Source organism: Sarcophilus harrisii, chromosome X, assembly GCF_902635505.1.
Source record: "Sarcophilus harrisii chromosome X, mSarHar1.11, whole genome shotgun sequence".
In the NCBI taxonomy this organism is placed as follows: Eukaryota; Metazoa; Chordata; class Mammalia; order Dasyuromorphia; family Dasyuridae; genus Sarcophilus; species Sarcophilus harrisii.
The window spans coordinates 73,128,028-73,154,401 of record NC_045432.1 but is presented as its reverse complement, the minus strand read 5'-3'; the positions used below and the strand labels follow the sequence as shown (position 1 = coordinate 73,154,401).

The following is a 26,374-nucleotide window of genomic DNA, read 5'->3' as shown; positions in this document are numbered from 1 at the left end:
GAAGTTTATGCATGGGGCAGCAGATTGGGGTAGGGAGAGGAAAATAATTCTGGGTCTTTGCTCCTCCTTGCTTCTCTAGTGCCTGCTTTGGAGGGAAACCTTTCCTGAACTTCCCATTGGGTCTTTGTCTATCCTGCCCCCAATTCCCTAAATTACAGGCTCTGATCTCTCCCTCTCCCTCTCCCTTTGCTTCTCCCTCTCCCTCCCTCTATTTCTCCCTATCCCTCTCTTTCTTTCTCTCTCTCTCCCCTTCTCCCCTCTCTCCTCTCCCTCTTTCCTTCTCTCCCTTTCTCTCCCTTTCACCCCTTTTGTTTTATATCTTCTATTTACTTACTTGTGTACAGGTCTCTTTCTGTCCATAGGATGGAAACTACTTGAGGAGAAGGGACAGTTTAGTGCACTTTTTTTGTTTTTATACCTCCAGCACCTAGCACAGTGGTCCACATATGACAGAGACCCAGAACGTTTTGGTGGGATTGAAATTGTTGGATTTGATTGAATGATTGATTGAAAAGAAGGGGAAAAGCATTTCTAAAGTATCTACTATGTGCCAGGCTCTGTGCTAAGCACTTTATAAATATTATTTTGTTTGGTTCTCACAAAAATCTTGCTAAAGACACTATGGAAACTCTTCTGCTTCACCCATAGGGTATTTATCTTTGGCTAGGATTGCAGCAGGTGGCTCTGTGGCCATACCCCTTCATACTGTCTTTCCCCTCATAAGGTTGCCTCATTTCATTCTCACTCAGCCTGCTCCTTTTTTTGAGTTTGTTCAGCCTCTTGTTGTTCCACCTCTCAGCCACACCATCCAGAGTTGGGGTCTCAGCACCCATCCGACCTCCCAAGCTAAGCTTTGACTTAGGAAAAGTCAATCTAGCTCTGTAGGGATGGATTTTGAATTCCATGCCCTCCCTCATTCTCTGACACTAGGGATCCTTCCCTAAGTATGTGCCCCTCAAGTTTTCCCCTGGCACTAATGGCCTCTTTTCCTTGTACTGTCCTTTGAGATCCTGAATTTTACTGAACCTGTAAACACGATCACGTGCTAGTATGTGCCAGGAATTAAACCAGAATATGGTGCTTCCTGACTCCATTTGGAGTATATGTATACAGATGTATGTATGGGTACATACACAACATGTATGCCTAGAATGTGCCATATGTGAGTTTTAGTGCATATTCAAGTGATCTTTGTATAGTTTGTGTAGTAAAAGTCATTTAAATAATTTTGATTATTGATTTTTACGTGCCACAATTTGGAGCAACATATCTAAGCTTGGCTCCAGTTGAGCTGAGTAAACTAAAAAGAAGAGAAAGGTGAGAAAAGGATAAATATATTACAAGCTCAAAGTGAGAGATTCTTGGTATTTGCTCCAGATCTCTTTCTTTGTGAATTTCTTGGAGTTAGGAAGTGATGCTTTTAGATGTCCTAAGCACAAAATTTCGGTGGATCCCTAGATGACAAATATCCAATAGGTAATACACATCCAGATCTGTCATTTTAGGTCCTGTGTTGAATAGAAACCTATGGCCTGGAGGTCTCACACACATAAGCAGAGAACACTATTGTTATTTTGAGTAAGACACTCTTTTGGAGGGGAAGGAAATGGCACTTAACCCTTTTATGAAAGTATTCCCAAGAATTATGTATGTTTAACATATATTGGATTACTTGTCATCTAGGGGAAAGGGAGGAAGAAAAATTTGAAACATAAGGTTTTGCAAGGGTGAATGGTGAAAACTGATCTTTGCATGTATTTTGAAAATAAAACGTTATTATTTCTTTTAAAAATTATTTCTAGCTAGTCTTTTAGAAAAAAAGAATAATTCTTTCACTTATTTTACCATTTGGAAGAAAGGGAGAAACTGAATATCATATTTCTCTTATTTTAAATGCAGCCATCTTGCTGTTACCAGTGTGAATTCATGGTGTGAATTCCTTTTTTTTTTTTCTTTAAGGAGAAAGCTAAGGTTGTTGAGCCCCTGGACTATGAGAATGTTGTTGTTCAAAGGAAGGCCCAGATTTACAGTGACCCTCTCCGAGACCTGCTCATGTTCCCCATGGAGGATCTATCTGTGAGTAGGGAAGCCTTGAATCTGACACTGATATTCCCGGAAACCCCTGGGACTTGGTTGAGCCAGAGTTGCCAAGTCTTGCCTCTTTCTCTTAGGTATCGGTGATAGCACGTCAGAGAAGGACAGTTGAGTCCACAGTTCCAGAAGATGCTGAAAGGAAGGCTCAGAGTCTCTTTGTCAAAGAGGTAAGGGCCACATGGCTTCCCAGCTCCTGCTGACTCACTTAATGCCTTTTCTTCTTCTTTTCTGGTTATTGTGATTTTAAAGTAAGAGATAAGCTGGCCAGTCTTCTATATCTGGCCAGACCAGAGGCAAACATGTGCATTTCCACGTGAAGCAGAAATGTAGTTGCAATAAAATCAGCAACCTATACTAGTGGCACTGCCAGGCTGCAGTTGAAGTGGCTGGCCCACCTCCCAAGCTCCTCACTCAACCTCATGGAAACGCTGGGATTGGGTGAAAACTGAGTGAAGGCCTCCCAGCTTCTAGGTTCTGGGCAGGGAGAGGCCGAGAGTTCTTTGCAAACTGCTTTTTTGCAAAGGCCTCTTGCCAAGCCTTTCCTTTTTTCCCCATAAATTTTCCTCTTTTAACAAAAATTCTTGATTATCCAAGATAGCTGTTGACAAAGGGAGAGAGGGAGGCTACATTGAGAAATATAACTGATGAATATAAAAAACAGAAATCAGTGAGAATTGTTTTAAAAATCAAATACCCAGAGTACCTTTTTATTTGTAAATAACAGCTTGTGTTTAGTTTTTTTATGCCCCCAACTAATGATTTGTCTGCTTTCAGTGTATTAAGACATACAGCTCAGACTGGCACGTGGTGAACTACAAGTATGAGGATTTCTCTGGTGACTTTCGAATGTTGCCATGGTAAGTTGAGCAATCACCATAGAGGGAAGGTTCTTGAGTTGCTTATTTTTTTTTTAACTTTCCAAGACCACTTTGTATTAGCCACAATTTACCATACATAATAAAAAGAGTGCCATAAAGACCATCAAGGTAACTTTTCTAAAGCCCCAAACCCTCAGTACCACCAGCAGAGAGGAACAGGGGGACATTGGTGAGCCCTGATGAAAATACCTCCAGCTGGTACCTGTACCGAAGGACAGACCAGGTCCAAGTCCTGGCCCATTCAGACTCAAAGGACGGGAATAACTGCTCCTTGTTGATGCTCCCTGTGACTTGACTTGGAGAGCTCTGTCCAGTCTTAGGCTGCTTCTTCTATGCCATCATTTTCCCTTCTTCTCATCTCACTTTTGTTCCTTTCCTTTTCGTATCATCATCCAGATGAAATAGGATTTCTTGGCGCCTCCTGTGAGTTTGTAATTTGGCTTTTTTACATTTGACAGTTTTAAGAAGATCATCTCCTGTCCAATTATTCCATCTACTACATTTTGGTATCTACATCCATCACACTTTTAGGGGATGGTGGATGGCATTTTCAAAGCATGCCCATTTTTAGGTGATTGTTTCAGATCTTTTAGAAACTTCTGGTTTCAGAGAAAAGCTGATAATTTGGTTGAAATCACTGTGCCTTCTTGTGAAAAGAAAAAGCTCATGTTTCTATAACTCCTCATGATTAATAAAATGGTCTTCCTCCCAGTGACCTTGTGAAATAGGGCTTGTAAGCATCATCTCTATCATGGAGATGAGGAAATGGAGCTCAGAGGAACTGGGCCTTGATTCAGCTGACATAAGGCCCTGCTTTCATTGCACCATAACCTACAATACAATCAATAATTATGCATTGAGTGACATGATTTTTTATCAAAAAAATAAAAACGAGAAGAAGCTTATGTTAGTAATTGATCATTTTTTGTGGTTGCAAAAGATCAAAGAAAGAACAATGCCTTGTATTGAAATGGTGCCTTTAATTTAAAGAAAGGAAACCATTGCTTCTATTGTATCGCCTGCTAAAATGCTTCTTAGGAAGAATATGGCTAGCAGAGGCAATGCATGGAATCTCATTCATTGTTCCTCATGTTTCTATAAGAATCATAACATTTTCATCAGTCTTTTTTGGTCTTTGAAGAGAATGTATGATTTAAGGAGGTTCTTCCATCCATCCACAATTTTTTTCCTCCTAAGGACTTTTTCTTGATTTCATTAACAGCTAAGTTACATCTCTTGGTAACTCTTGAATGCCTTGCTCCTAGCTGAAATCTAAAGCTAACTCTGTACCATTGTGAATACTCTTTCTCCTTTACTGATACAGCACTATTAAGGGCTGAGGATTTTTATATTTCTCCCCTAGATTTCCTCACAGTTATTGTCTTGGAGGTAGAGCGGACATTATTATCTCCTTGACAAATGGGGATGTTAACACTCAGAGATGTTAGGTGACCTGTTGATGGTTGCATAGTGAGGAAATGATAGTGGGAGCTTGAACTCAAGTTTTCTGACTCCTCCTGCTCTGTTACGATGCACTGTGTCTCTGACTATGAGAGGGGCTTTATGTGTGGGCAGTAGGCTAAGTGTGAGGCCCAGGACATTAAGGAGATGGGGTTTAAACCCAACCCTTTGGCTGATGAGCTGTGGGACACTTTTCTGAAAGAGCATGACTAGAATCCTCTTGTGCCCTAAAGACCAGCAGCTTGAGCTCCAATGAGAATAGTGAGCATTAAGACAGTGCCATATCTATATTATCTCACTTTATCCTCACAGTATCCCTAGGAGGTAGGTAAGTGCCATTGTTATCTCCATTTTACAGAGGAAGAAACTGAGGCAAGCAAAGGTTCGATGACATGTCCAAAGTCACACATCTGTTAAGTTGGATCTGAATTCTGGTCTTTCTGACTAAAGTCTATACAGTGTAGCTGCTTAGGCAGGTCATTTAACCACCACGGGCCTCAGTTTCTTGTTATGTGACATTGGGGTTGGACAACATGGTCTCTGAAATCCTTTCCAGTTCTTGACCCTCAATCATTTGACTTCTTAGTGGGAAAGAACCTGAGACAGGGATGAATAAGGCAATTTCTTTCTTCTCTTGTTAAGTACAGATGGCCCTAGAGTGGAAGCTTACTGTGAGTATTTTAGTATGTCAGCACTTTGGGGAAGAAGTGTACTTCCTCACTGTGATCAGTCTACCCTTTGACTCCATGCCTTATGAGGCTTAACCTCCTCTCTTCCCTCATCTAGCCCAGGCCTGGTAATCCAGAGATCCCCATTCTTGGGGTGCTCATTTTCCAGGGCCTGCCATTCCTTCCCTCAGTGCCCCCCTACAAGTGCCTCCACTTTAAGGGTCAAAGGCTGGAGGCTCATGATCAGGCTGGGGGGATGTGTGAGATAGATTGATGCTTCGAGGGATAGACTCTCCAAGCAGGGCTGTCTGTATACAGGGTGACCAAACATCTTTGTCTTGCCCTTGCCACCCATTTCTGTGGTTCATAGCGCCCTGTGTAGGAAGGAGAAAGGACAACCATTTTATCTGGAAGCTTTCTCTATGTGTTGGGTGGCGTCTAAGATTTTATTGTTTTTTTTTTCAGCAAATCCTTGAGACCAGAAAAGATTCCCAGTCACGTATTTGAGATTGATGAGGACTGTGAAAAGGACGAGGTAAGGGCAGACACAATCACATTATCCTTGTGTTCCATCATGTAAAATGGAAGACATTTTTAAAGTGAACTTGAAGATTTAATTCAACAAACTTTGATTAAGTACCCACTATGTGCAAGGGATACAGAGACAAAAATGGAAGACACCATTCTCAAAGAGCTGTGTTCTCTGGAGTGTCCATGAATCTGTCAGCACAGAATAATTGGAGGAAGAGGGAGTGTACCAATGTGGGAGAAAGCCTCATGGGGGAGGAAGCACTCAAACCAAGGTCAGCGGAAGGATTTGGCGGGAGGGGGGTGGCACAGATATAGGGCAAAGAACATTCTGAGTATGGTGTAAAAGCTGGATTGCAGAGTGTAGCCACTATGGCTGGAACTTTGAGTGGATGAAAAGGCATGAAAGGAGATATCTGGAAAGGCATGTTGGGGGCAGATTCCAGAGGGTCTTAAAGGCCACACTGAGAAGTTGGCAGTTTATCCTAGAAGCAATAGTGAACCACTGAAGACTCATGAGTTGGGGAGTGACATAGCTGTGTGGAGGATGTTTTGGAGACGGGAGATTGGAACTTGGGAGCCAGATCAAGAGTATTAGAATAAGCCGGGTGAGAGAGGATGAAGATTTAAATGATAGTAATTATCATGTGACTGGACAGAAAAGGACTGATAAAGAGATGTTGTAGCAATAGTACAACTGATAAAAGTTGGCGGCTGATTGGATGTGGAGGTAGGTGGGCAAGGAGTAGGAAAAGTCTAAAATAACTCCGAAGTTGTGAACCCTCATGACAAAAGGAAGTGCTGCTGCCCTCAACAGAAATAGGGAAGTTTGGAAGAAGGTGGAAAGAGAATGTTTTAGACATGTTGAGTTGGAGATGCTGATGGAGCATCTTGGTAATACCCAGAAGAAGTCTTTTGGGACTGGAGTTAAGCAAGAGGTTCTGGCTGGATTTGAGAGTTCTCAGCATAAAGGTACTAATTGGATTTATGGTAGCAGATGGTCCCACCAAAGTGGGATGAAAAATGAGAGGGGGAGGGGAAGAGGAAGGGGGTCAGTGACAGAGGATTAGTGGTCATTCATGCTTAGAGGATGATAAGGGAGAGGAAATAATCTGTCAAACTAGATCATATATCTGAGGCACCAAACAAACTCGAAAGCTCCCTACAAATGGGCAGCACCATCCATTTTCATCAGTATTACCAGTCATCTGCAAAGGCCAGAGGAGGCTCTGACTTAGGTTTCTTGGTAGATTTCCAGTCAGTGAAGTGCATTAAAGTGTACAGCACTGTTGGGAGAGAAATCTCTGCTTAGGATACAGAATTAATGGGGAAGAAGGAAGGAAACAATGATTTTATAAGTTCCTACTATGTGCTGAGTGCTTTACAAATATTACCTCATTTGATCCTCACCACAGCTTTGGGAGATGAGTGCTGTTATTATCTGCCCTCATTTAACAAATGAAGAAACTGAAGCAGATGGAAATTTAAATGATTTGTGGGGAGTCACATAGCTACCAAGTGTCTGAGGTTGTATTTGAACGCATATCTTTTTCATTTCAGGCCCAGGGCCCCAGCCGCAACACTGCCTGGCTGATGGTACTGATTTCCCTAGCGTAGGACATAGATTTCATTTATTTTCGTGGCCATAAGGATGCCTGTGCTGAACCATCCATATCTCAGGGCAGTCAGTCAATCTCTTGGCTGCCAGCTGCCACTTAAGTAGTTTGCATTTTTTGTCTTTCAAGGTTCACAAACTGATAGGATCACACATCTGGAACTGGAAGGGAACTCCAAGGCCCTGTGTTGTCATGACATTGGGAAGAACTGATTGTTAGGCATGTTGAAGAATCCTTGGCTTTGGGGTTTCCATTAGCCTGTGGGCACAGAGCTCAGCTTCACGTGTAAATTCAAAAATGGGAAGACAGAGTTTTACATATTGAGGATGTTAAGTAAATGTATTTCATGAATGGCTTATTGACCCTTTTCTGTGTTTTAGGACTCAGCTTCATTATGCTCCCAGAAGGGTGGAATGATTAAACAGGGCTGGTTGTTTAAAGCCAACGTGAATAGTACCATCACTGTCACCATGAAGGTAAGAACTTGTCATGTCATGTACCCAGGCAGAATTGGCCTGTTGTGTAGTGTACCTAGTTTCACACTGACCTCAGTGGGATGTTTGAAGAAGCGCAGGCTGTGAGAGTGCCTGTCTTCCCTTCCAAACATGAGGGTCCTTATCAGTGGATGGCATTTTAAGATTGTGGGCATAAAAATAAATGAAGAACGACTTTTTAGTGACAATTGACTGCTACCCTCTGAATCAGCTGATTAAAAGGTAAAATAGCAGTTAAATGAGAAAAAGGACATTGCTGATTCTTAGGCTAAGGAATAAATTTAACAAGTATGTGTACAAGGACAAGATAGTACATGACTTGCCTGACACACTAAAGGCTGTGGTGAGCAGAGATTTCAGAGAGGAGGCAATGAACTGGATGGATCTTGAAGGGGAGGCCTCTTTCCCTGAGTGGATGTAGGCACTGAAGGTTATTCATGGCAGAAGCAATAGCTTCAATCTGCACTCTTCCATCAGCTTTCTTTCTGCAGGTGCATTATGAATCCTTTGGATTTATGATTGGTCATTTTGTTGATTAGAGTTCCTAAGTCATTCAAAGTCATTTGTCTTCAATGATAGTTTTTATTGTATAAATTGTTGCCGTGGTTCTGTTCACTTCACTTTGCATCAGATCATACAAGTCTTTCCAGGTATCTCCGAAACCATCCCCTTCATCATTCCTTACTGCACCTTAGTGTTCCGTCACCTGCGTATATACCATAATTAGTTTGTTAGATGATGTTTAGAAAATATTTTGCAGACCTTTAAAGCCCTATAGAAATGCTCCTGTAGCTGTTCACCAAATGATCAAGGCAGAACAATTGTCAGTTGAGTGACTGCTATTGTTTTGTGCATCGGGGTCAATAGATGATCACACCATAGCCTTAATCTTCTTGCTTTGCCTCCACATCAAGAAAATGCCTTTTCTTTGTGACTTTTATACCCACACTACAGGTATAGCTCATTTAAAGCAAGATCGGCATTTGCCTATTCTCATTTACAAAACTTTTTACAGAAACTCTCAATTGGGTTTGGTTGTTAATTTTGTAGAAAAATTAACTCTAGAATTCCTTTACATAGGGAGTTCCTTTTGTGTGTTTAAAATGTTGCTGTGTGACAAAAATTCAGTTCTCCTACAACTCTTTACAATGGGGCTTCGTAAACCTTTTCCCCTTGCAACCCCTTTTCACCTGAGAAATTTTTACATGACTCTGGTTATATGGGTATATAAAATGGGTATGCATTTTACTGATTCATCGGTAATAAATCATAATTTTGCAACCTTCACATTCAGTTGTGTGATCCCACATGGGGCGACAACTCATAGTTTAAGAAGCTTTGCTTTAGGGCCATTCCTTCAGAGGCGTTTCACCATTCACCACTGTGAGACTTCTAAGGGTTTTCTCAAACAAATCAGGCCATTCAATCAAGCAGAGAGCAGCAAGCCCTTTACTAGGATGCATTTTAACTCGGGAGTTAGGTGTGGAACATTCAGGGTCAGGAGCAGAGGAAAGCTGGGGAAACTGAGTCTCTGAGAAGTCAGAGGGGAGGGACATATTTTGCAAATCCTTTGACATTTTTTTTTTAGCCTAGAGACTGACTGGTATTTATAGCCTATCCAGTCAGTGACCATTTTAGGTAGGAACTTAAACTCAGCTCATACCCAGAGATCACAGCAACAATTCCCTTGAGTCCATAACCTCTTGTTTCTCAAAGTGAACTAAAGTCCTTTGTGACTTCCCCTGTAAGCTGTCCATGTGGTCACACCTCTTGTACACTGCCCTCTTAGACACTTGCAAGCTTCCTGGAACTTGGCTTTTGAGCCATGGTACCTCTTCCTTTCTTCTGCCAGATCTAATCAACTTGCCTTGGCCAGCTTCTTCTGGCTCCTACTCATTCCCATTCATTTACACCAGCCAGCTCAGCGTCAGGTCCGATGCCTTTCAACAAATGCAACCCCGCAGTGGCCTGGTGTGACGCAGATAGCATTTGCCAGTCTTTAATTCTGATCACCCGGCACAGAGCAGGCACCCCGGGGTGCATATATTCCACAAAGTCATTCGCAACATGAGAAGCCTTTTTGTTAAAGTGTGTAGGGTTGGGATCCACATAGTCAATGAAGAGAGCGCCCATAGTAATAAAATGGAAGCCCTTGAAATGTTTGCCAGCTGTCCCCAACGTGGGCTTAGACCATCGCAAGTGAGCTGGCAGAAGCCATGCAGGGAACACAGGAAGGCACATGGTGTGTGTGTGTGGGGGGGGGTGGCTTCTACTGGACTCGCAGGGATCTTAGGAAAGTCAGATGAGGATAATATGGGTGAGGGGTTGTCAAAGTATAAGTTCTACTGAATTCAGGATAAGCCACAACTTCCCAGGTCTCAGTTTCTCCTTATACAAGAGGAAGACTTTGGATTTCATGATCCTCAAAATCCTTTCCAACACTAACATTCCATAAAACCACTTGCTGAGGAAAGGGAAACCGGTCAATTGGCTTTTCCATTTGCCTTTTCGACGTCAAGCTGGGGTTGAAGGTAAGGGGAAATGACAGCTGAAGTAACTTTGCATAATATTTTACATACAGTTGTGAGTGATTTGGGAGTGGTTTACCTAGTTTGCATGTTTCTTCAGCTTCCTGCTTGGTGTTATGCTAGTTTATGTTAATTAATTTTATTATTATTATTAATCAATAACATACATAAGATTATTATCAATTTTACTGATATAAAGAACGTGGAGCACACAATTGATAGATAGCAGCAAAATATATAATACTCTGTATTGTAAATTCATGGAGCCAATTGTCCCAAAATGCTTTTTGTTGCTGCTTTTTGCCAAACATGTGAATTCATAGCAAATGGCCTTTGGTTGTAATTCAACCATTCTTTGACAGTGACATCACGTCCCGGTTTATTGTCATTAAATCTCATATGGGATCTGCTGTTGAATATTTCTCATCCTTGTACAAATTATATTCATTAAACTGAAAACGCTGCCAGCATCGCTACTGACTATAATAGTGCTAATTATCTCATTGGCCTTTTGTATGGTTACAGAGATTGGAACATGATTTCATTGGTATTATTATCTATGAAATCCTGAAAATTTTATAAATCTATTTCATGTTTTAAAAATCCATTTAAGTGATGTAATTTTTTCACCAGATGTCCACAGTGAACTTAGTTCTCCATAAGGCCAAAAAGAAGGTTCTAAAATGTTATAATTATTGTTTTTGTTGAACTCTATTTTCAAGTAACATATTCCTAGAAAAATCATTCAATTTATTACTTTGATGAAATGAACTATTAAACTTCTCTGGTTAATCAGTTCTTCAACTTGAGCGTCATGCTTTCTAGTACCAATCTTTCAACTCTCCAAAGTTCTGATGGTGTGCTGGATTATTTGGAATCATTTTCAAAATGTTTGTTGATCTTGAATGCGATGCATTTGAAAGTCATGAAAATTCTTCAAGAATGTCAATCATAACAGCAAGATCTTACAAGAAACCGATGTCACGTACTGCATCTGCCAAACCAGAATAAGGAATATGAGAAGAATATGTCCATGATGCAGGACATTGACACCACCAGCAGCATCTGGGAAACTCTGTGCCACTCAGCACTCAGCCAGCCTTAGGCACTTTAGTTTCAAGTTGTTGAACTACAGTTTCTGCCTTGGTTTGATTTTGATTAGATTAGTGATAGAGAAAATAAAATTTATGCAGAAATATTTCCAAACTATTACCTAATTTTAGGGCATGTAGGTGACTCAGTAGCTGCAGCACTAGAACTGGAGTCAGGAACACTCATCTTCCTGAATTCAAGTCTAGTTTTGGAAACTTCCCAGTTCTGTGACCCTGGGCAAGTCACTTAACCCTGTCTGCCTCAGTTTTCTCACCTCTTAAATGAGCCACAGAAGGAAATGAGCCACTTGAATATCTTTACCAAGAAAACCCCAGATGGAGTCATGAAGAGTCAGACATAAGTAAAAACATGACTGAATGATGGCAACAGAAACCACAACCCTTGCTGTTATTTCAGATGTGACAATTGCAACCAGTGATTTAAGCATTGCCGAATGATTGATTCCAGGACAATTTTCTAACAACTTTGTAAATACTTCAGACTTTGTTCCCAGTGTTTATTACCACCATCAACAAAATGCAGTAAATTCACTTTCTTATTTTCCTGATTAAAGCAGCAGATGAGGACTGAATGAGATCCTAATTATAAAATGCTTCATGCAGTAGGAGGTATCATAGACATAGCTTAAGTTATTGACAGTTAAAGCCACCATCATTTCAAGGAGACAATACTGTTTTTAAAATTCCCTCTGTCGTGATTGGCAGTTATTCTTTGAAAGCATCAAAGAAGGTTACTGAGCTGATGGAGCTGGGCCCTGGCTGGGTCCATCCAGCTTACAAGATTTCTGAAAACATGACAGTTGCTGGGTCTCGGAGCACACCCCACTGCTGCTGCCCAACTCCAACAGTTTCATCCTGCTTCGAAACCTATTACAAAAAATCCGAGAAGTGACAGATCGTGATCCTTTGGAGCAACTCTGAGATTTGGTAGGGCAAGAATTTGACTGGAATTGCTCAAATGAACAATGGGGATTGTTGGAACTTCTCGATTTCATTTCTTCTGCCTATACCTCAGCTATTTTATTTGCTTTAGAGCCTTCCTTTTTCTTCTAGATTGTCTCCTAACTCACTCTTCCCTGCTAGTGATGTTTACCGGACATTACATAGAGCACATAATAAATGTTTTGTAAAGAATGTATTTACACGTAATTTTATGGAACATCTTGAGAAGAAAGCATGCTGTATTTTGTTTTCATTTTCTATTGGTTTAAGCATAGAATTTTGAGCTAGCAGGAGGCCTAGATTCAGGGTTTCTTAACTTGAGGGTCCTTAAACTTGGATGGGGAAAATTGATGTCTGTATTCCAATATAATTGGTGTTCTTTATAAAACTATGTATTACAGTCAGTAAACATTTATTAAGTGCTAACCACTTTAATTTTAATTTAAATTAAATGGAATTTTAAAAAAAACTTAGAACATTTAATTTTTAATTAAATTTAATGTAAAAATTGCAATTAAATTTAAAGATTCTAATTAGATTTAATTAAATTGAAATGTTAAATGTCAGTTAAATCTGTTTAACTTAATTTAATCAATTTAATTGAAATTTTTAAATTAGGTTTAAAAATATTTAATTAAATTTAAATTAAAAAAAAATTTAATTTAAATTAAACATTTATTCTGTGCCAAGCATTGTGGTTGGCTCTGGAAATACAAATAGAAGCAAAAGTAAAGAAGATTCTTTGTCCTGAAAGAGCTTACAATCTAATAGGGGGGGGGGGAAATACCCCAGAAAAGGAGGCTGAAAAGCAGTGTGAGGCCCGAAGGAATCCCAAAGCAGAGGAGCTTGTGGCAGTGGGAAAAAATACTTTTTTATATGTTTAAAAACATTACTCTGAGAAGGCAGCCATGACACTCAAGGTTAAGAGACCCTCATCTAGTCCAATCTCCCCATTTTACAGATGACAAAACTGAGGCACAGAGACTTTAAATAGCTTGAATTCTGACCCTCTTCCTCTGCTTATCACCCGTGTTCCTTAAACAACTCATTTTAGCTGCTTGTACAATGGGGGAATGACCTTCACCTCAAATGACAAATGGTCGGGGAGCACGTATCCTTCTCAAAAGTCCCCAGATGGGAGGACTGTCCTCAGTTTACTGTGTTGCTCTTGGTCTGTGAGGATGACCCTCTCCAAGCAGACAGTACCCCAGCCTTAGAAAGCCTTCTCCTGTCTTCTCTACCTCCTCAGATTCAGGGATCAGCTTAGGTGCCACCTCATCCAAGAAATCTTTGGGGACTCCTGCTTCCCACCTCCTATCCCCAAAATGTATAAGGTGAAAGGACTTCCTTCTTCAGCTTGCACCAGAGTGATGTCTCGTTTCTCTCATTTGTCCTTTCACGGCCCACTTGGTATCATGGTTTTCCTTGTCCTATATCCTGTCCCCTTCTCCCCGCCCCCCCCCCACTTGTTGAGGGCAGGGATTGGGTCATTTGTCGCTTTTCGATCAGCACTAAGGATAGAATCCTGCGTGTGAAGAGCTTTTAAAAAACATTGACCACCTTGAATTGCCTGCCTTGCCCTTCCTTTCCCCCTCCCTCCTCTCGGGCTTTTACTGAGTTGTTTTTTCAAGCAGTGATGATGGGTTTGCTTTGATCCATTCACACTTTGGTTTCTTGATACAAGATCACACCTCTCTGTTCTCTGTGAAACTGGCAGCCATTGAAGCTGGCGGGTGAAGAACTGAATGAACAAATGGGAGTCTTTATCCTCTTTATCTCTGGGGTGCAGATCTTCACTTCCTCTTGATATTTGGAGCAGCTGTGATAAATGGGCCCCTATGGCCAAGAGTAACTGCCTTTTCAGCGTTAGGATCCCTCAACCTTCCCCCTCACCAGGAAAGGCAATCCGACCTCCTAATGCCTCGGGATGATCGAAGATGGCCACAGCAGAGGAGCTGACTCTTTCCGTTATACATGGGTCCAAACGATTGAGGAATGTTTGTTTTCAGTTCGCATTGGCCCATTTTTATTCTTTGATCCATCAATGGATGACATGTTCTTTTAAATAATCCAAAGGGATTAAATTTTTATGAGCCGAAAGATCCTTTACTGGAAAGGAAAGATCCTTTATAGAGAGAGAGTTCCCTCTCTCTATATCATTCCTCCTAGGAGCCAGCTAACTCTAGTCAGGTAACCAGCAAGTCTTTATTGTGTGGCTGCATTTTTCCAGACCCCGGGGACCCTAATACAGAGACCAAGATGATGCAATCCTTGCTTCTATTTGGGAATTTGTTATTTTCCTAACAACAGCAGCTAATCCAGGTCTTTTCACCCTTCCTCACTACCTCTTCTCTCTCTTGGATGAGGCGCTTGCTTCATGCAACTGAAAACCAGAAAACCATCAAGTGAGGAGCCCCTTTCTGCCCATTTCCAGCTCATCTCCCATTGCTCACATGTTGTTCCCATCTTCTCCTTTAGCTATCTTATGCAGCAATATAACCTTCCTGCTTACAAAGCCAAAACCCCCTACTTGCACCCTTGATCTCATTCCCTCTTGTTTTCTCCAGCGGATTTCATATGCTATTATCCACATTCTCTTATCTTTACTCTCGCCTTATCTATCTGCTGCTTCCTTCCTGCCTGCAAACATGTTCATGTCTTCCCCCATCCTTAAAAACAAAGTAGACCCTCACTTGATGTAATCATTCCCAATCCCTATAGTCTTTATTTCCCTTGTCAGAGAAATTTGAAAGCTGTGTACCCTAGGTACCTCTCCTTGCTCACCGTCTGCTATCTGGTGTTTGCCCTCATCCTTCAGCAAAGTTGCCGAGGGTTTCTTGATGGCAAAACTTGGAGTGTCTTTTCTCAGTCCTTTTGGACATCTCTATAGCTTTGGGACATTGTCGATCACTCTTCTTCTGGATGCTCTGTTCGCTCTAAGTTTTTGTGGCGTTGATCTCTCCTTGTTCTCATAGCTCTCTGACCATATTTCCCATCTCCTTTGCAGAATGTCTTTGCTGTGGGTGGGAGGGACCCCAAGTCTCTAGCGTTGCTCTTTGCCCTTCCCTCTTTCTTACTTGGTAACCTCATCAGTGCTTGTGGGTTCGATGGTCATCTCAACACCCATGGTTCCCAGGCCTTTATATCATCCTGAACATCTCTGTTCAGCTCTAGTCCTCATGTGCATCATCTGCCTTTTGGGCATCTTAGATAACTGTGGGACAGCTATGTGGTGCAGTGGATAGAGCCCTGGGTTTAGAGTCAGGAACACTCCTCTTCTGGAATTCAAATCTGGCTTCAGACACTTCCTAGCTGTGTGACCCTGGGCAAGTTACTGGATCCTGTATACCTCATTTCCCTCATCTGTAAAGTGAGCTGGAGAAGTAAATGGCAAATGTATCAAGAAAACTCCAAATGGGATCACGAAGAATCAGATACAACTGAAATATAACTAAACAACAGCCTGTGGACATCTCAAATTCAACATGTCCAATATAGAACTCATCTTTTTTTCTGCTGCTCTAGAAGGCATCACCATTCCTTCAGCCCTTCGTCCTTTCCTCTTCCTTTACTCTCCTCCCCCTATATCCAGTCTGTTCCAAATCCCATCTCATACTTTTGTGTCATCTGTCATCATCATCCCCTCATCTCTGCTCATCATCTCACACCCGGATCATTGTAAGAGCCTTTCTCTTGGTCTCTTGGATCGAAGACTCTCCCTTTCCTACTCTAGCTGCCATTCGGCTGCCAGGGCTATTTGTCTAAAATGCAATTACCTCTGGAATCAAAGGCTTGACATTGAAAGCCCTTAATAGCCTCCTATCTTTGTAATTTTCCTTCGTATACTCTTACCTGGCAACACTGGCTATGCGCCTGAATTTAGTACATGACACTCCGTCTCCCATCTTTTCACTGGTTGGCTCCCAAGCCTTCAATGCCCTCCCTCCTCTCCTCTGCTCCCTGTAAGACTTACCTCAGGTCCTGCCCCATTCCTCCCTGCCTCCAACTAGTGCCTTCTCTCTGAGGTTACTTCTTACCTACTCTATTTCTGCTTTATGTATGTGTGTGTATATAAATATGTATATGTCTATATGGACATATGTGTATATATTTATCTCAAATGTAAATCCTTGTTTCCATGTTGCCTTTTTTGTTCAAACGTGAACTCCTTGAGGGCAAGGATCATATAGTTTTGCCTTTTTTGTATCCTCGGTATCTAGTACGTTGCCTGGCACATAGTAGGTACTTAATAAATACTTGTTAACTCATTGATTAATAAGCCAAGATTTTGTTGTTCCATAGTCAGCTCTTTCAGAAGGTGATGATTGAAATCTCCCAGTAAACTGCCTAAGTAAAGTAGCTTATACCACGTTTTAACAAGTTTGTCAATCGTGGAGCTTAGTAGCAGTTGCATTGGATGACTAGGACTTACTCCTGAATTTTACCTCTTGCCTCTCTTGCTTAATACATCCTGATTTATGAGAGAGGGATAGGAAGAGGAAGGAGGGGGGGAAGGGAGAGAGAGAGAGAAGAGTAAGCAAGCAGCAGTATTATCTGTGGCAGAAACACCCCCTTCCTTCTCCATAGCATTCTACACATGGCTAAAGAGTACAGTTTTGAAGCCATAAAGGTCAATCATCCTGGTGAGAAGGAATACATGGAGACGAGTGTGGCTACATATGGAACGTATTGGTCAACTGGGATTTGAAAGAGATATGGAGAGAAGAGTAGATGTGGGAAGGTGGGGACGAGAGGAGATGGTCCTTGGGAGGAGCAGAGGCTTGTGGGACCAGTTCCAGATGCTCAGTAATATGAAGGTCGCCTCAGCTTCTGGGAATGGAAGGGATGATGATGATGATGGAAGGAGAAGAAAAGTCAGTGATGACAGGAGAGAAAAGGCTGAACTGCCCTAATGTTTTGGCCTTCTGTTTTTTCTACCAAGGGGAAGAAAACCAGAAAAGCTAACCAGGAAAAAAAGCTAATGGGGGTGCCAACCCAAAGTACAGAGTTAGCACTTAACTGCCCTTGATAAAACTAGTATTTATATACTGCCTGCTGTGTCCCAGGCTCTGGTGGGGGAACTCCCATTATGATCCCCACTTTACAGTGGAAGAAACCAAAGCATACGGGCTTAGTGCCTTGTCCAGGGTCACATAGCCAGAGAGTGTTTGAGGCTGGGTTTGAACTCCTGACTTGAAAGCTGTAGCTGCCTTGCTAGGACAAGATGAAAAAAGCAGCAGATGAGCTTCTCTAGTCACTGTCAGTGACTTTTGAACACTCAGATGTTGTGGATTTGCTCTTCTGAAATTCTTCCTCAACGGATATTCTTTCCAGTTATTTAGATCTTAGCTCTGCCTTGACTGCTTAACCCACTGTGGGGATGGCTCCTTTCTCTGTTCTAGAGTTATGGGGGCAGGGTTCACAGATGCTCGACAGTCCCTTGATTTGTCATTGATGGAAAATTTGGAAGAACTCATGGGGGTGACTCTCATTTCCAGGGCTTGGCAGCATTTCCCAGTTTGATGTAGTTATTACAGTATTACTCTTATATGAGCATCTGAAAGACTTCGCCACAAACATGAACACACACACACACACACACACACACGTTCACACATACATGTGCTCATTTGATCCTCACAACAAACCTTTTTGGTCAAGTGCTCTTATTAGCACTGACCCTGAGAAGTTACATGACTTGTCTAAGGTCAGCTAGTTAAATATCTGGGGCTACATTTGAACTCTGATCTTTCTGATTTCAAGTCCACTGCTGTAGCTACTACACCCTTAGTAGTTCTCAATATTCTCTTGACTATTTTTTTTGGTAATAAGGTCCAAATTTTTTCCCAAACATTCAATGGCCTCCCCCTTTTAGCTACCTTGGAAGTTGATGCCTCAATATGCCTTCAGAATTGTGCGTCCTTTATCCCAGGTATTCTGTGTGTACTTGCTTAGTCTAGTTCAGCTTCTTCTCCCACAAAGTTAGTTATATTGAATGATAAAAATCCCATCTTGAGAATACTGAATATTGCCCATTTTCTGTCTTTACTTAGTACTATATTAACCTGAGAAAGAAAGGGCAGGGGACAAAAGGGAATAAACATTTAGTAAGTACTTAGTGTGCCAGCTGCTGTTCCAAGTGTTTACAAAAAACCCTGGAAGGTAGACATAGTTAATCCCCCTTTTACAGATGAGGAAACTGAGGCAGATGAAGGTTAAGTGACTTGCCTAGGGGCATACAGCTAGGAAGTACCCGAGGCTAAATTTGAATTCACATGTTTCTGACCTTGTACTATCTAGTTGCCTTTAAAGGTGGCTGGTGGTAGGAACAATACTTTGTTCTTATTCTAGAAAGGACAATTTGGCTGAAACTCCCAGGCCTTTCTCTCATTATGAGTGAATCCACTATCCAGGCTTTAGACAAACTGGCCTTGCCCTAGCCCCAAACCTAGAACTCAGATCTTCCATGTATTCCTATCTGTGTATAATCCAGAGTGACACGGCCTCGGTTGTGAGTGTTGTCGGTGGGGGACGGGGCAATGATGGCACTTCTCATTTTTGTTCACGGCTAAGATACTGTTCTACTAAACCGCTGAAACAGGAGCAATAAAGAGATGTGGATTTGGAAGGCCAGGGTATTTTATTTAATAAACACTTTTTTTGCTCGACGTAGTGTGACAAAATAATATTCAGTAAGGGAAATGGGAACAAAACATACAGACTTAGATGGAGATTGAGTAACTTCTTGAATCAGGAGTGAATAAAACAATAACGGGTGCAGTCATTATGTGGACCAAGATGACTAGAAAAAGAGAAATTTTTCAACTTGTGGATCTCAGCTAAAACAATCCTGAGAAAAAAAAGTTTCTCCAGCCCCCCTCCCAATGAATTCTTAGGAGACTTTGGCCTCTTTAAGCTAAGTTTGTTTTTGTTTTTGTTTTTAAACAGGTGTCAGTTTGACTGAAGCAATGTCCCATTCAGTGGTTAAGGCTGGAAAAGAAAGAAATAAGACAAACACTGGCTTTGTTTATCTAGTCAAAATAAATAGATAATAGAATCAATCTGGGAGGGGAAACCTTCAGTTTCTGCCAGAATCGAAAGCGAAATAACCCTCTACTGGAAGTACCAACACATAGATACCCCGTAAATATTTGCCAAGCTACATGCCTTACTTCCCCTTTCCTCCTTCGAGAAAGGACAGAAAGTCCCTTTTGTGTTACAAAGCTTCCAAGCTTCCCACTAGACATAAGACCAACATATGATGACCCTAGTAGGTGAGCCACACTCCCAGATGCCATAGCAGGGCTGCCTCTACCACTGAATGTGTGTTTTGTCGTGAAACAGGGATGTGAAACGCTGATCCTCGGAATTTTTGACTTCCTGCCTTCCCATTCTCTGTCCCATACTTTAAGGTTAATGGTGCCTTGTGTAAACAGTGTGGCTTTTTCTGGAGAGGCTCTAGAATTCCAGCTTAGATATGATCACAGTCTACTCTATGAGCTCATTTAGACTACTTGGTGGGGACATGGACAAATAATTAATCCTATCTCTGTCCAGCACCTAATGACTCTGCTGTCTTTTAGAACTTTTAGATTTGTAGAAGATATAAAACTGAAGACCAATACTGCCCCCAAAGAGATCAAAGAAAGAAGCAGAGGAGCTGTCCCCCATCATATGCACACAAATTTTTTAGCAGGTTTTGGGGTTTTATTTTGGTAGTATCAAAGAATTGGAAACTGAGGGTGTGTCCTTCACACTTGGGGAGTGGTCAAACAAGTGAATGAACCCTAAGAAATGGTGAAGGGCTTTGGTTTCCATAGAAGCCCAGGGAGGACTGGTGCTGGGTTAAGTGAGCAGAACTAGGAGAACAATTTATATAACAATTTTATCATAAAGATGACAACTACAACTTAGTAACTCTGATCAACACAGTGACCCCCCACCATTCCAGAGGGCTCATGGTTAATATGATACCCACCTCTAGACAGAAAGGTGAAAGACTCAGGGTAAAGCCCGAGGCATAGTTTTGGGATGTTGTTTTGCTTGACTTTATATGGTTGTAATGGGAGCTTCGTTTTTCTTGGTTCCTCAGTGGATTTGGGGCAGGGTGGAGGGAGAGAGCTAATTCACGCTTGAAAATAAAAGAAAATTGAATTTAAAAAGGAAAAAAAAAAGCTTTTAAACATTTTGGCTAAAAGTAAAGCTTCAAAAGAGATTTCAACACACTGGGACGATTGGTAAAATCTAATAAGTTGAAATTTTATAAGAGTAAGTAAAGTCCTCTACTTGACTTAAAAAAACCCAACCACAAAAGTACAGGATGGGCTGGGTGTGTCTACACAGCAGTTTAGATGAAACTTAGTAGATGGAAAACTCCATTTGAGTCAACGGTGTGATGCAGCAGGATGTCAGAGCAGCGTCGTGTCTTGAACAACGTCAACGTCGTGTCCTCGCCCCTGACTTCAGGTTACATCTGGAGGGTTGTGTTCAGATCCAGGAGTCATATTTTTAGGCAAAGTCGGATAAACTAGGATATACTGAGAGAAGGACAATCAGTTTGGTGAAAAGCATCAAGATAAGACAAGAAGTGTGATGTGAGTAAGGCAAACTTGGGTTCACATCTCACCTCTGCCATGTCACTGTGGATGAGCAAGATGCTTGGCCTCTCTGAGCCTCAGTTTCTCCATCTGTAAAGTAGAAACAGTACCTTTGCACTCTCCCTTACTTAGTTGTTTGGGTGCTCAGATGAGATGATCTGATTAAACCAGGCACTGGGGCTTCAAAGACCACTGTGAAACACTTCAACCATCCTTGCCTTTAAGCAGCTTACGTTCTACTGGGAGGAAATGGCATATAATAAGTAAGCACAAAATAATTTCAGGGTGGAGTGCACCATGGGGGTCAGGAAAGATCTCTTGTAGGAGTTGGTATCTGAACTGTGCTTTGAATGAAGCTAGGGATTTTGTGAGATGAAGGTGAGTAAAGGGAACACTCCAAACACGGGGGACAACCTGTGCAAAACAAAGGCTTGGAGGGAGGCAGGTGATGAAATATTCTATGTGGGAAATAGGAAGTAGGCCAGTTTGGCAAGTCATAGAGGGTATATGAAGAGAAATAATGTGCAGCTGGATTGGAAAGATGGATTGAACCAGATTGGGAGTGGTTTTAAATGTCAGAGGACTTTGTATTTTATTCCAACGGTAATAGGGAGCCACTGAAGATTCTTGAGCATTAGAGTGACATGGCCTAATATGCTTTCAGAGGATCACTTTAGCAGTTGTGTTGAGGATGAATTGAAGGGTTGAGACACTTGATTGAGTCAGGGAGACCATCCTGGAGGTTATTGCCATGCAGTAGGCTAGTCAGGAAATGATGATGAAACCATTGATGACATAGAATGTTAGCCGTGTGAGTAGAGAGCAAGGTTAGACTTAAAATTAGGAAAGATGGACCAGATGTTGTGGAGATGGGATCGCCTCAGTTTGGCGGTGGAGTGGCCATCGGTGTAGGTATCTGAGGGAAGGTGGAGGATGACTCTAGAGGTACTTGGCCGTTGGTGGCTAAACGAATGGTAGTGCCTTTGACAGAAATAAGGGAGTTAGGGGGTAGAATATGGGTGGAAAGATAATGAATTCTGTTTGGAACATGTTGAGAATCAGGAAGCATTTTGCTAGGTTCAGAGTTGATAAAATAGGAGTTATGATCATCATCATTTGGACTATAATTATATCATAAGCAAGGTCCCACCAAAATGCCATACCGAGTAAACTACTAGGAGCAAGACTAGCTGGAGGATGCTCCTTGCCCAGGGACAGCCAAGCTGCCACTGCCCAGCTGCTGTTTCTTCTACCCCCACAGAATAGCAGGATATCTGGGAATGAAGGCTCCAGGATTCTGAAGAGTCCATTTCTTTTCCAGTGTTTAACTGTGGGCCAATTACTTGACCTCACTGTCTCTATCTTTACAAAGAATATAATTATAATTCTATTTACCTCCCAGGTATGTCTGTAGATTGTTAAGATAAATGATGTCTGAAAAGGCCTTTGAGATCCTCAGATGAAAGAGATGGTCGAGATACAATGGAAGCCTGACTAATGGTTTCTTGGTGCTCTTGTCTTTTTACAGGTGTTCAAGAGAAGGTATTTTTACTTAACTCACCTTCCTGATGGTTCATATATTCTTAATTCTTATAAAGATGAGAAGAATTCAAAGGAATCGAAAGGTTGCATCTACCTGGATGCTTGCATTGATGTTGTTCAGGTAGGCGGGGGATCGTGGGAGATCTTGATTGTGCAGGAGCCAAAAAATCTCAATTCCAGCTTAGCTCCGTTAAGCTATGGGAGTTCGGACGCTTCTCTGGACCTTAGTTACCTTCTCTGAAAACCCAGGATATTGATGAAATGATCTCTTAGGTCCTGATGTAGTCACAGTTGACATTTGATTTTCAAGTTTGTAACGAATTTGAATAGAAATATTGGAATGAGATAAACCTTTTCCCTATACTACATGATACACATCATAAGTTCAGAGCCAAGGGTGGGATCTCTGAAGTAATCTAGTTTAAGACCTTCATGTTATAGATGAGGAAACTAAAGCCCACAGAGTGGCAGTGACTCATCCAAGATGGTAGAGCTGCTACTCAAAGGCAATGCAATGAAAATGTCTCCTGGGCTAGGGCTCTCACCACTGCTTCCAGATTGGAGTTGAGCCATGTTTAGGTTTATCATTCTCCAGTGTCCTAAAGAAAGTCTACAATCGCCCAAGCAAAACTTCAGTAGCTGGGAAAGGGTAAGGCATTGCTTTATTGTGGAATAGCAGCTCCTTTCTGCTCTAAGATGAGAGACTGTCCAAGAAGTGAGGCATCTTCCTCCACTCCAAGAGTATTTATTGAGCACCTCCTCCATGCTTATCACTATGCTGGATGCTGGGTGCTGGGTGCCAGATGCCAGGTGCCGGATACTAGATGCTGGGTGCTGAGTGATGCATGATGGATGCTAGGGGCCGGGTGCTGAGGGAAGTGATGACTGAACATAAGAGTGTGGTCTTCGTCCTCTAGGGATGTCCATTCTAGTCAGCAGATGTGTTCATTGAGCAAGGGGACAGAAGTAACTCCACTAACCAGATGTGTTTCTTATCTTTCACCATCAGTGTCCCAAAATGCGGCGTCACGCCTTCGAGCTCAAGATGTTAGACAAGTACAGCCATTATCTGGCAGCAGAAAATGAGCAGGACATGGAAGAATGGCTGACAACACTGAGAAAGGTCATTCAGATCAACGCAGATGGCTCAGGGCAAGACAAGAAAGAGGTCGTGGAGTCTGTGCAAGGTCAGAGTTTTTGAGCAAGCCATTCTTGAGGTGATGCCCTTGTCTCTGGACATGTGGGCAAACATCTGGGTCTTGACCCTTTCCTTAGTTAAAGGTGACTGTGGAGGCGGAAGGATTAAGACAAAAATATAAGGCCATGCATGCTATGTGTATTCGGACATGGGAAATACAAGCAGCCTTGAGATTGGACACTTTGGATGGGAAATCCATGGCAGGTTTTCAAGAGTCCATTAACGTTTTCCATTGCTCTCATAATCAGAAAGCTTAGCGATAAATCTAAGCATGGGGGAAGGAGGGCTGGTTGGGCACTTTTTCCGAGGTGATTAGTAAGACATGATCTGTATGATTTGGAACATCTGCTTTTAATGAATTTACAGAAGATGAAACGAGCAGCCAAGGGAAATCAGAGAACATCATGGAAAGCTTGGAGAGGAGTATGCACCCTGAGCTAATGAAGGTAGAGCTTTTTTTGTTTGTTTTTAATAGTGGTTTAAATTAAACAGAGAGAGAATGAAGGAGATACTCTTCTAATGTCAGCAGCATCTCCCATTGGGTGGTACTGTTTGTTCCCAGCTACAGACAGATATTTTACTTGGGGGGTCTCTTCCTCCTCATCATTTCACTCTTGGTGGTTACAGAGAGCCCCTAATAAAGATTGAAGCCCTTTAGGAAGTTTTTAATGTGAGAGCTGCACATTGTACTTCCTCTCCAGGATGTAATTTGATTGACATCCAATTAATGATTTTCTAGAAATATACTTTCTTGGTGTGTGTGTGTGTGTGTGTGTGTGTGTGTGTGTGTGAGAGAGAGAGAGAGAGAGAGAGAGAGAGAGAGAGAGAAAGAAAGAGAGAGAGAGAGGGATAATGAGAGTGAAAGAGTATGAGTGTGAGAGAGAGAGTGTGAGAGTGTGTGTGTCTCTCATTACCAAGTGTCAAATTTGGGAAGTGGACCACACTCGGTGAAGATTTGAATTTGTATGTATGTGTGGATATGATAACAATATATACACATATATAACAGCCAGGTGGTTAAGTAAACAGTGCTAGGCCTACAGTCAGGAAGGCTCATTTTTCTGAGTTCAAATTCAGCCTCAGACACTTACTGGCTGGGTGAACCTGGGCAGTTTATTTTAACTGCCTCAATTTCCTCATCTGTAAAATGAGCTAAAAAAGGAAATGGACAACCAATCCAAGATCTCTGCCAATAAAATCCCCAGAAGGGTCATGAAGAGTCACACATGACTGAACTATATGGAAATTTGTTCCAAAAACCTCTTCTACTCTCCTCCTTACATCCCAGAAACCTGCTGAGGCACAGAGTCTTAGGACCGAGAGAGCTCAGATGGCACCTGGTCCAATGCTTAATTGATCAGAAATCCTCTCTATGACATCTGTTACAAGTAGGAATCTAGCCTCCTGCATAAAGACCCAGTAGGGTAGGGAATCCATTACCTTCCAAAGCCAGGCACTGGAAGGGAGCGCCAACCAGCCAGCTCACTCTCTTATACTGGCTCACTATGTGACTACCGGTTGGTCCCTACCCTTGATTGTGCTTTCCCCATTTTTAAAAACTGAACTGTCAGGTCTTTATTCCATGGTCCCTGATGTAACGTAAGACCTGATGAATAACACGTATTTGGCTAATCTCAGTCTCCAGTGATTTTTCAACATCCCCTCTCGATCTTTACCTTTCCAGATTGAAAAATCTTAGTTTTCCGTGTCTGCCTTGAGCCCATGTGAGCGAGCCCTTCTCTGACCTTATCCAAACTGGCTGTCTTGGGTTTTAATGGGAGGGACCAATGCTGTGTCAAGTACAGCTAGTGGAGGGAGGGGAGTGAAGAAGCCCGCGGTGGGGCTCCTGATCTCCAGGTTTTCATAGGCCCCAATGAGAGTACTTGGTAATTGATACAGTTCTTCTTTGCTTGAGCCAGTGTCCCTTTAGGAAAGCTTTTTTTTTTCTTTTTTGGAGGTTGTCAGCATTTATAGTTTGTTTGTTTTTTGATAAAGTGTATTTTAGTGCAAACTAGCCTTTGAAGAAAAATAAAAATGATTTGATCTTTTAAAAACTAGATCTCTTTTCATTTTTAGTACGGAAGAGAAACTGAACAGCTGAACAAGCTCAGTAGAGGAGATGGAAGACAGAACCTCTTTTCCTTTGATGCTGATGTACAGGTAATTCTGTCATTGGAAGAGTCCTGAAGTCCCTTTTTTGGATGCATCCCAAGCAGTGAGCTGGGCTCTGTGGGAGCTGTAGTTTGGGGAGATCACAGACCCTGCCTTCGTGAAGGTTTTAGTCCACTAGGAGCAGAAGCCCCAAATCCAGATAATCATAAAATATCTTCCAAGATACTGAGTGTATTCAGCCCTAATATTTAATGCACTTAACAGTGATTATAGATGAGACCCAGAGGGTGCGGTTGTTATTGAGAAAGGGGACCAGAACACCCTTCTGAAGGAGGTGAGGTTTAAAGGCTTGCTAAGATTTCATCAGGCAAGAGGGGCAGTGAGAATATTTTGGGCACATGGAAGGAACACTGTGAGGAAAGCAATGGGTGTGTTTGGAGGCAGAAGGAGCCTCATTTGGCTAGATTGTAGTATACATTCAAGAAAATAGTTATATGACAGCATCATGGGAAAGCTTTACTTCTTGGAAGGCAAAGGCATTTGAATAGGTTTGGTAGGCAAAAAGAAGCTTCTGATGGGTTGGGAGCAGAAGAGTCTTGATTCT

General features: G+C 41.9%; 1 protein-coding gene across 4 annotated transcripts in view; it reads left to right on the top strand.

The window, feature by feature from the left end:
- DOCK11 (dedicator of cytokinesis 11) overlaps positions 1 to 26,374 on the top strand; it is a 177,476-nt gene that overhangs the window by 47,301 nt on the left and 103,801 nt on the right. For all 4 annotated transcript variants that reach the window (XM_031944634.1, XM_031944635.1, XM_031944633.1 and 1 more), the window contains exons 2-10: positions 1,960 to 2,076; positions 2,172 to 2,261; positions 2,869 to 2,951; positions 5,567 to 5,636; positions 7,626 to 7,721; positions 22,447 to 22,581; positions 23,470 to 23,647; positions 24,025 to 24,104; positions 25,735 to 25,818. In XM_031944634.1, the coding sequence (XP_031800494.1) occupies positions 1,960 to 2,076; positions 2,172 to 2,261; positions 2,869 to 2,951; positions 5,567 to 5,636; positions 7,626 to 7,721; positions 22,447 to 22,581; positions 23,470 to 23,647; positions 24,025 to 24,104; positions 25,735 to 25,818 (933 nt within the window). The remainder of the gene's footprint in view (positions 1 to 1,959; positions 2,077 to 2,171; positions 2,262 to 2,868; positions 2,952 to 5,566; positions 5,637 to 7,625; positions 7,722 to 22,446; positions 22,582 to 23,469; positions 23,648 to 24,024; positions 24,105 to 25,734; positions 25,819 to 26,374) is intronic.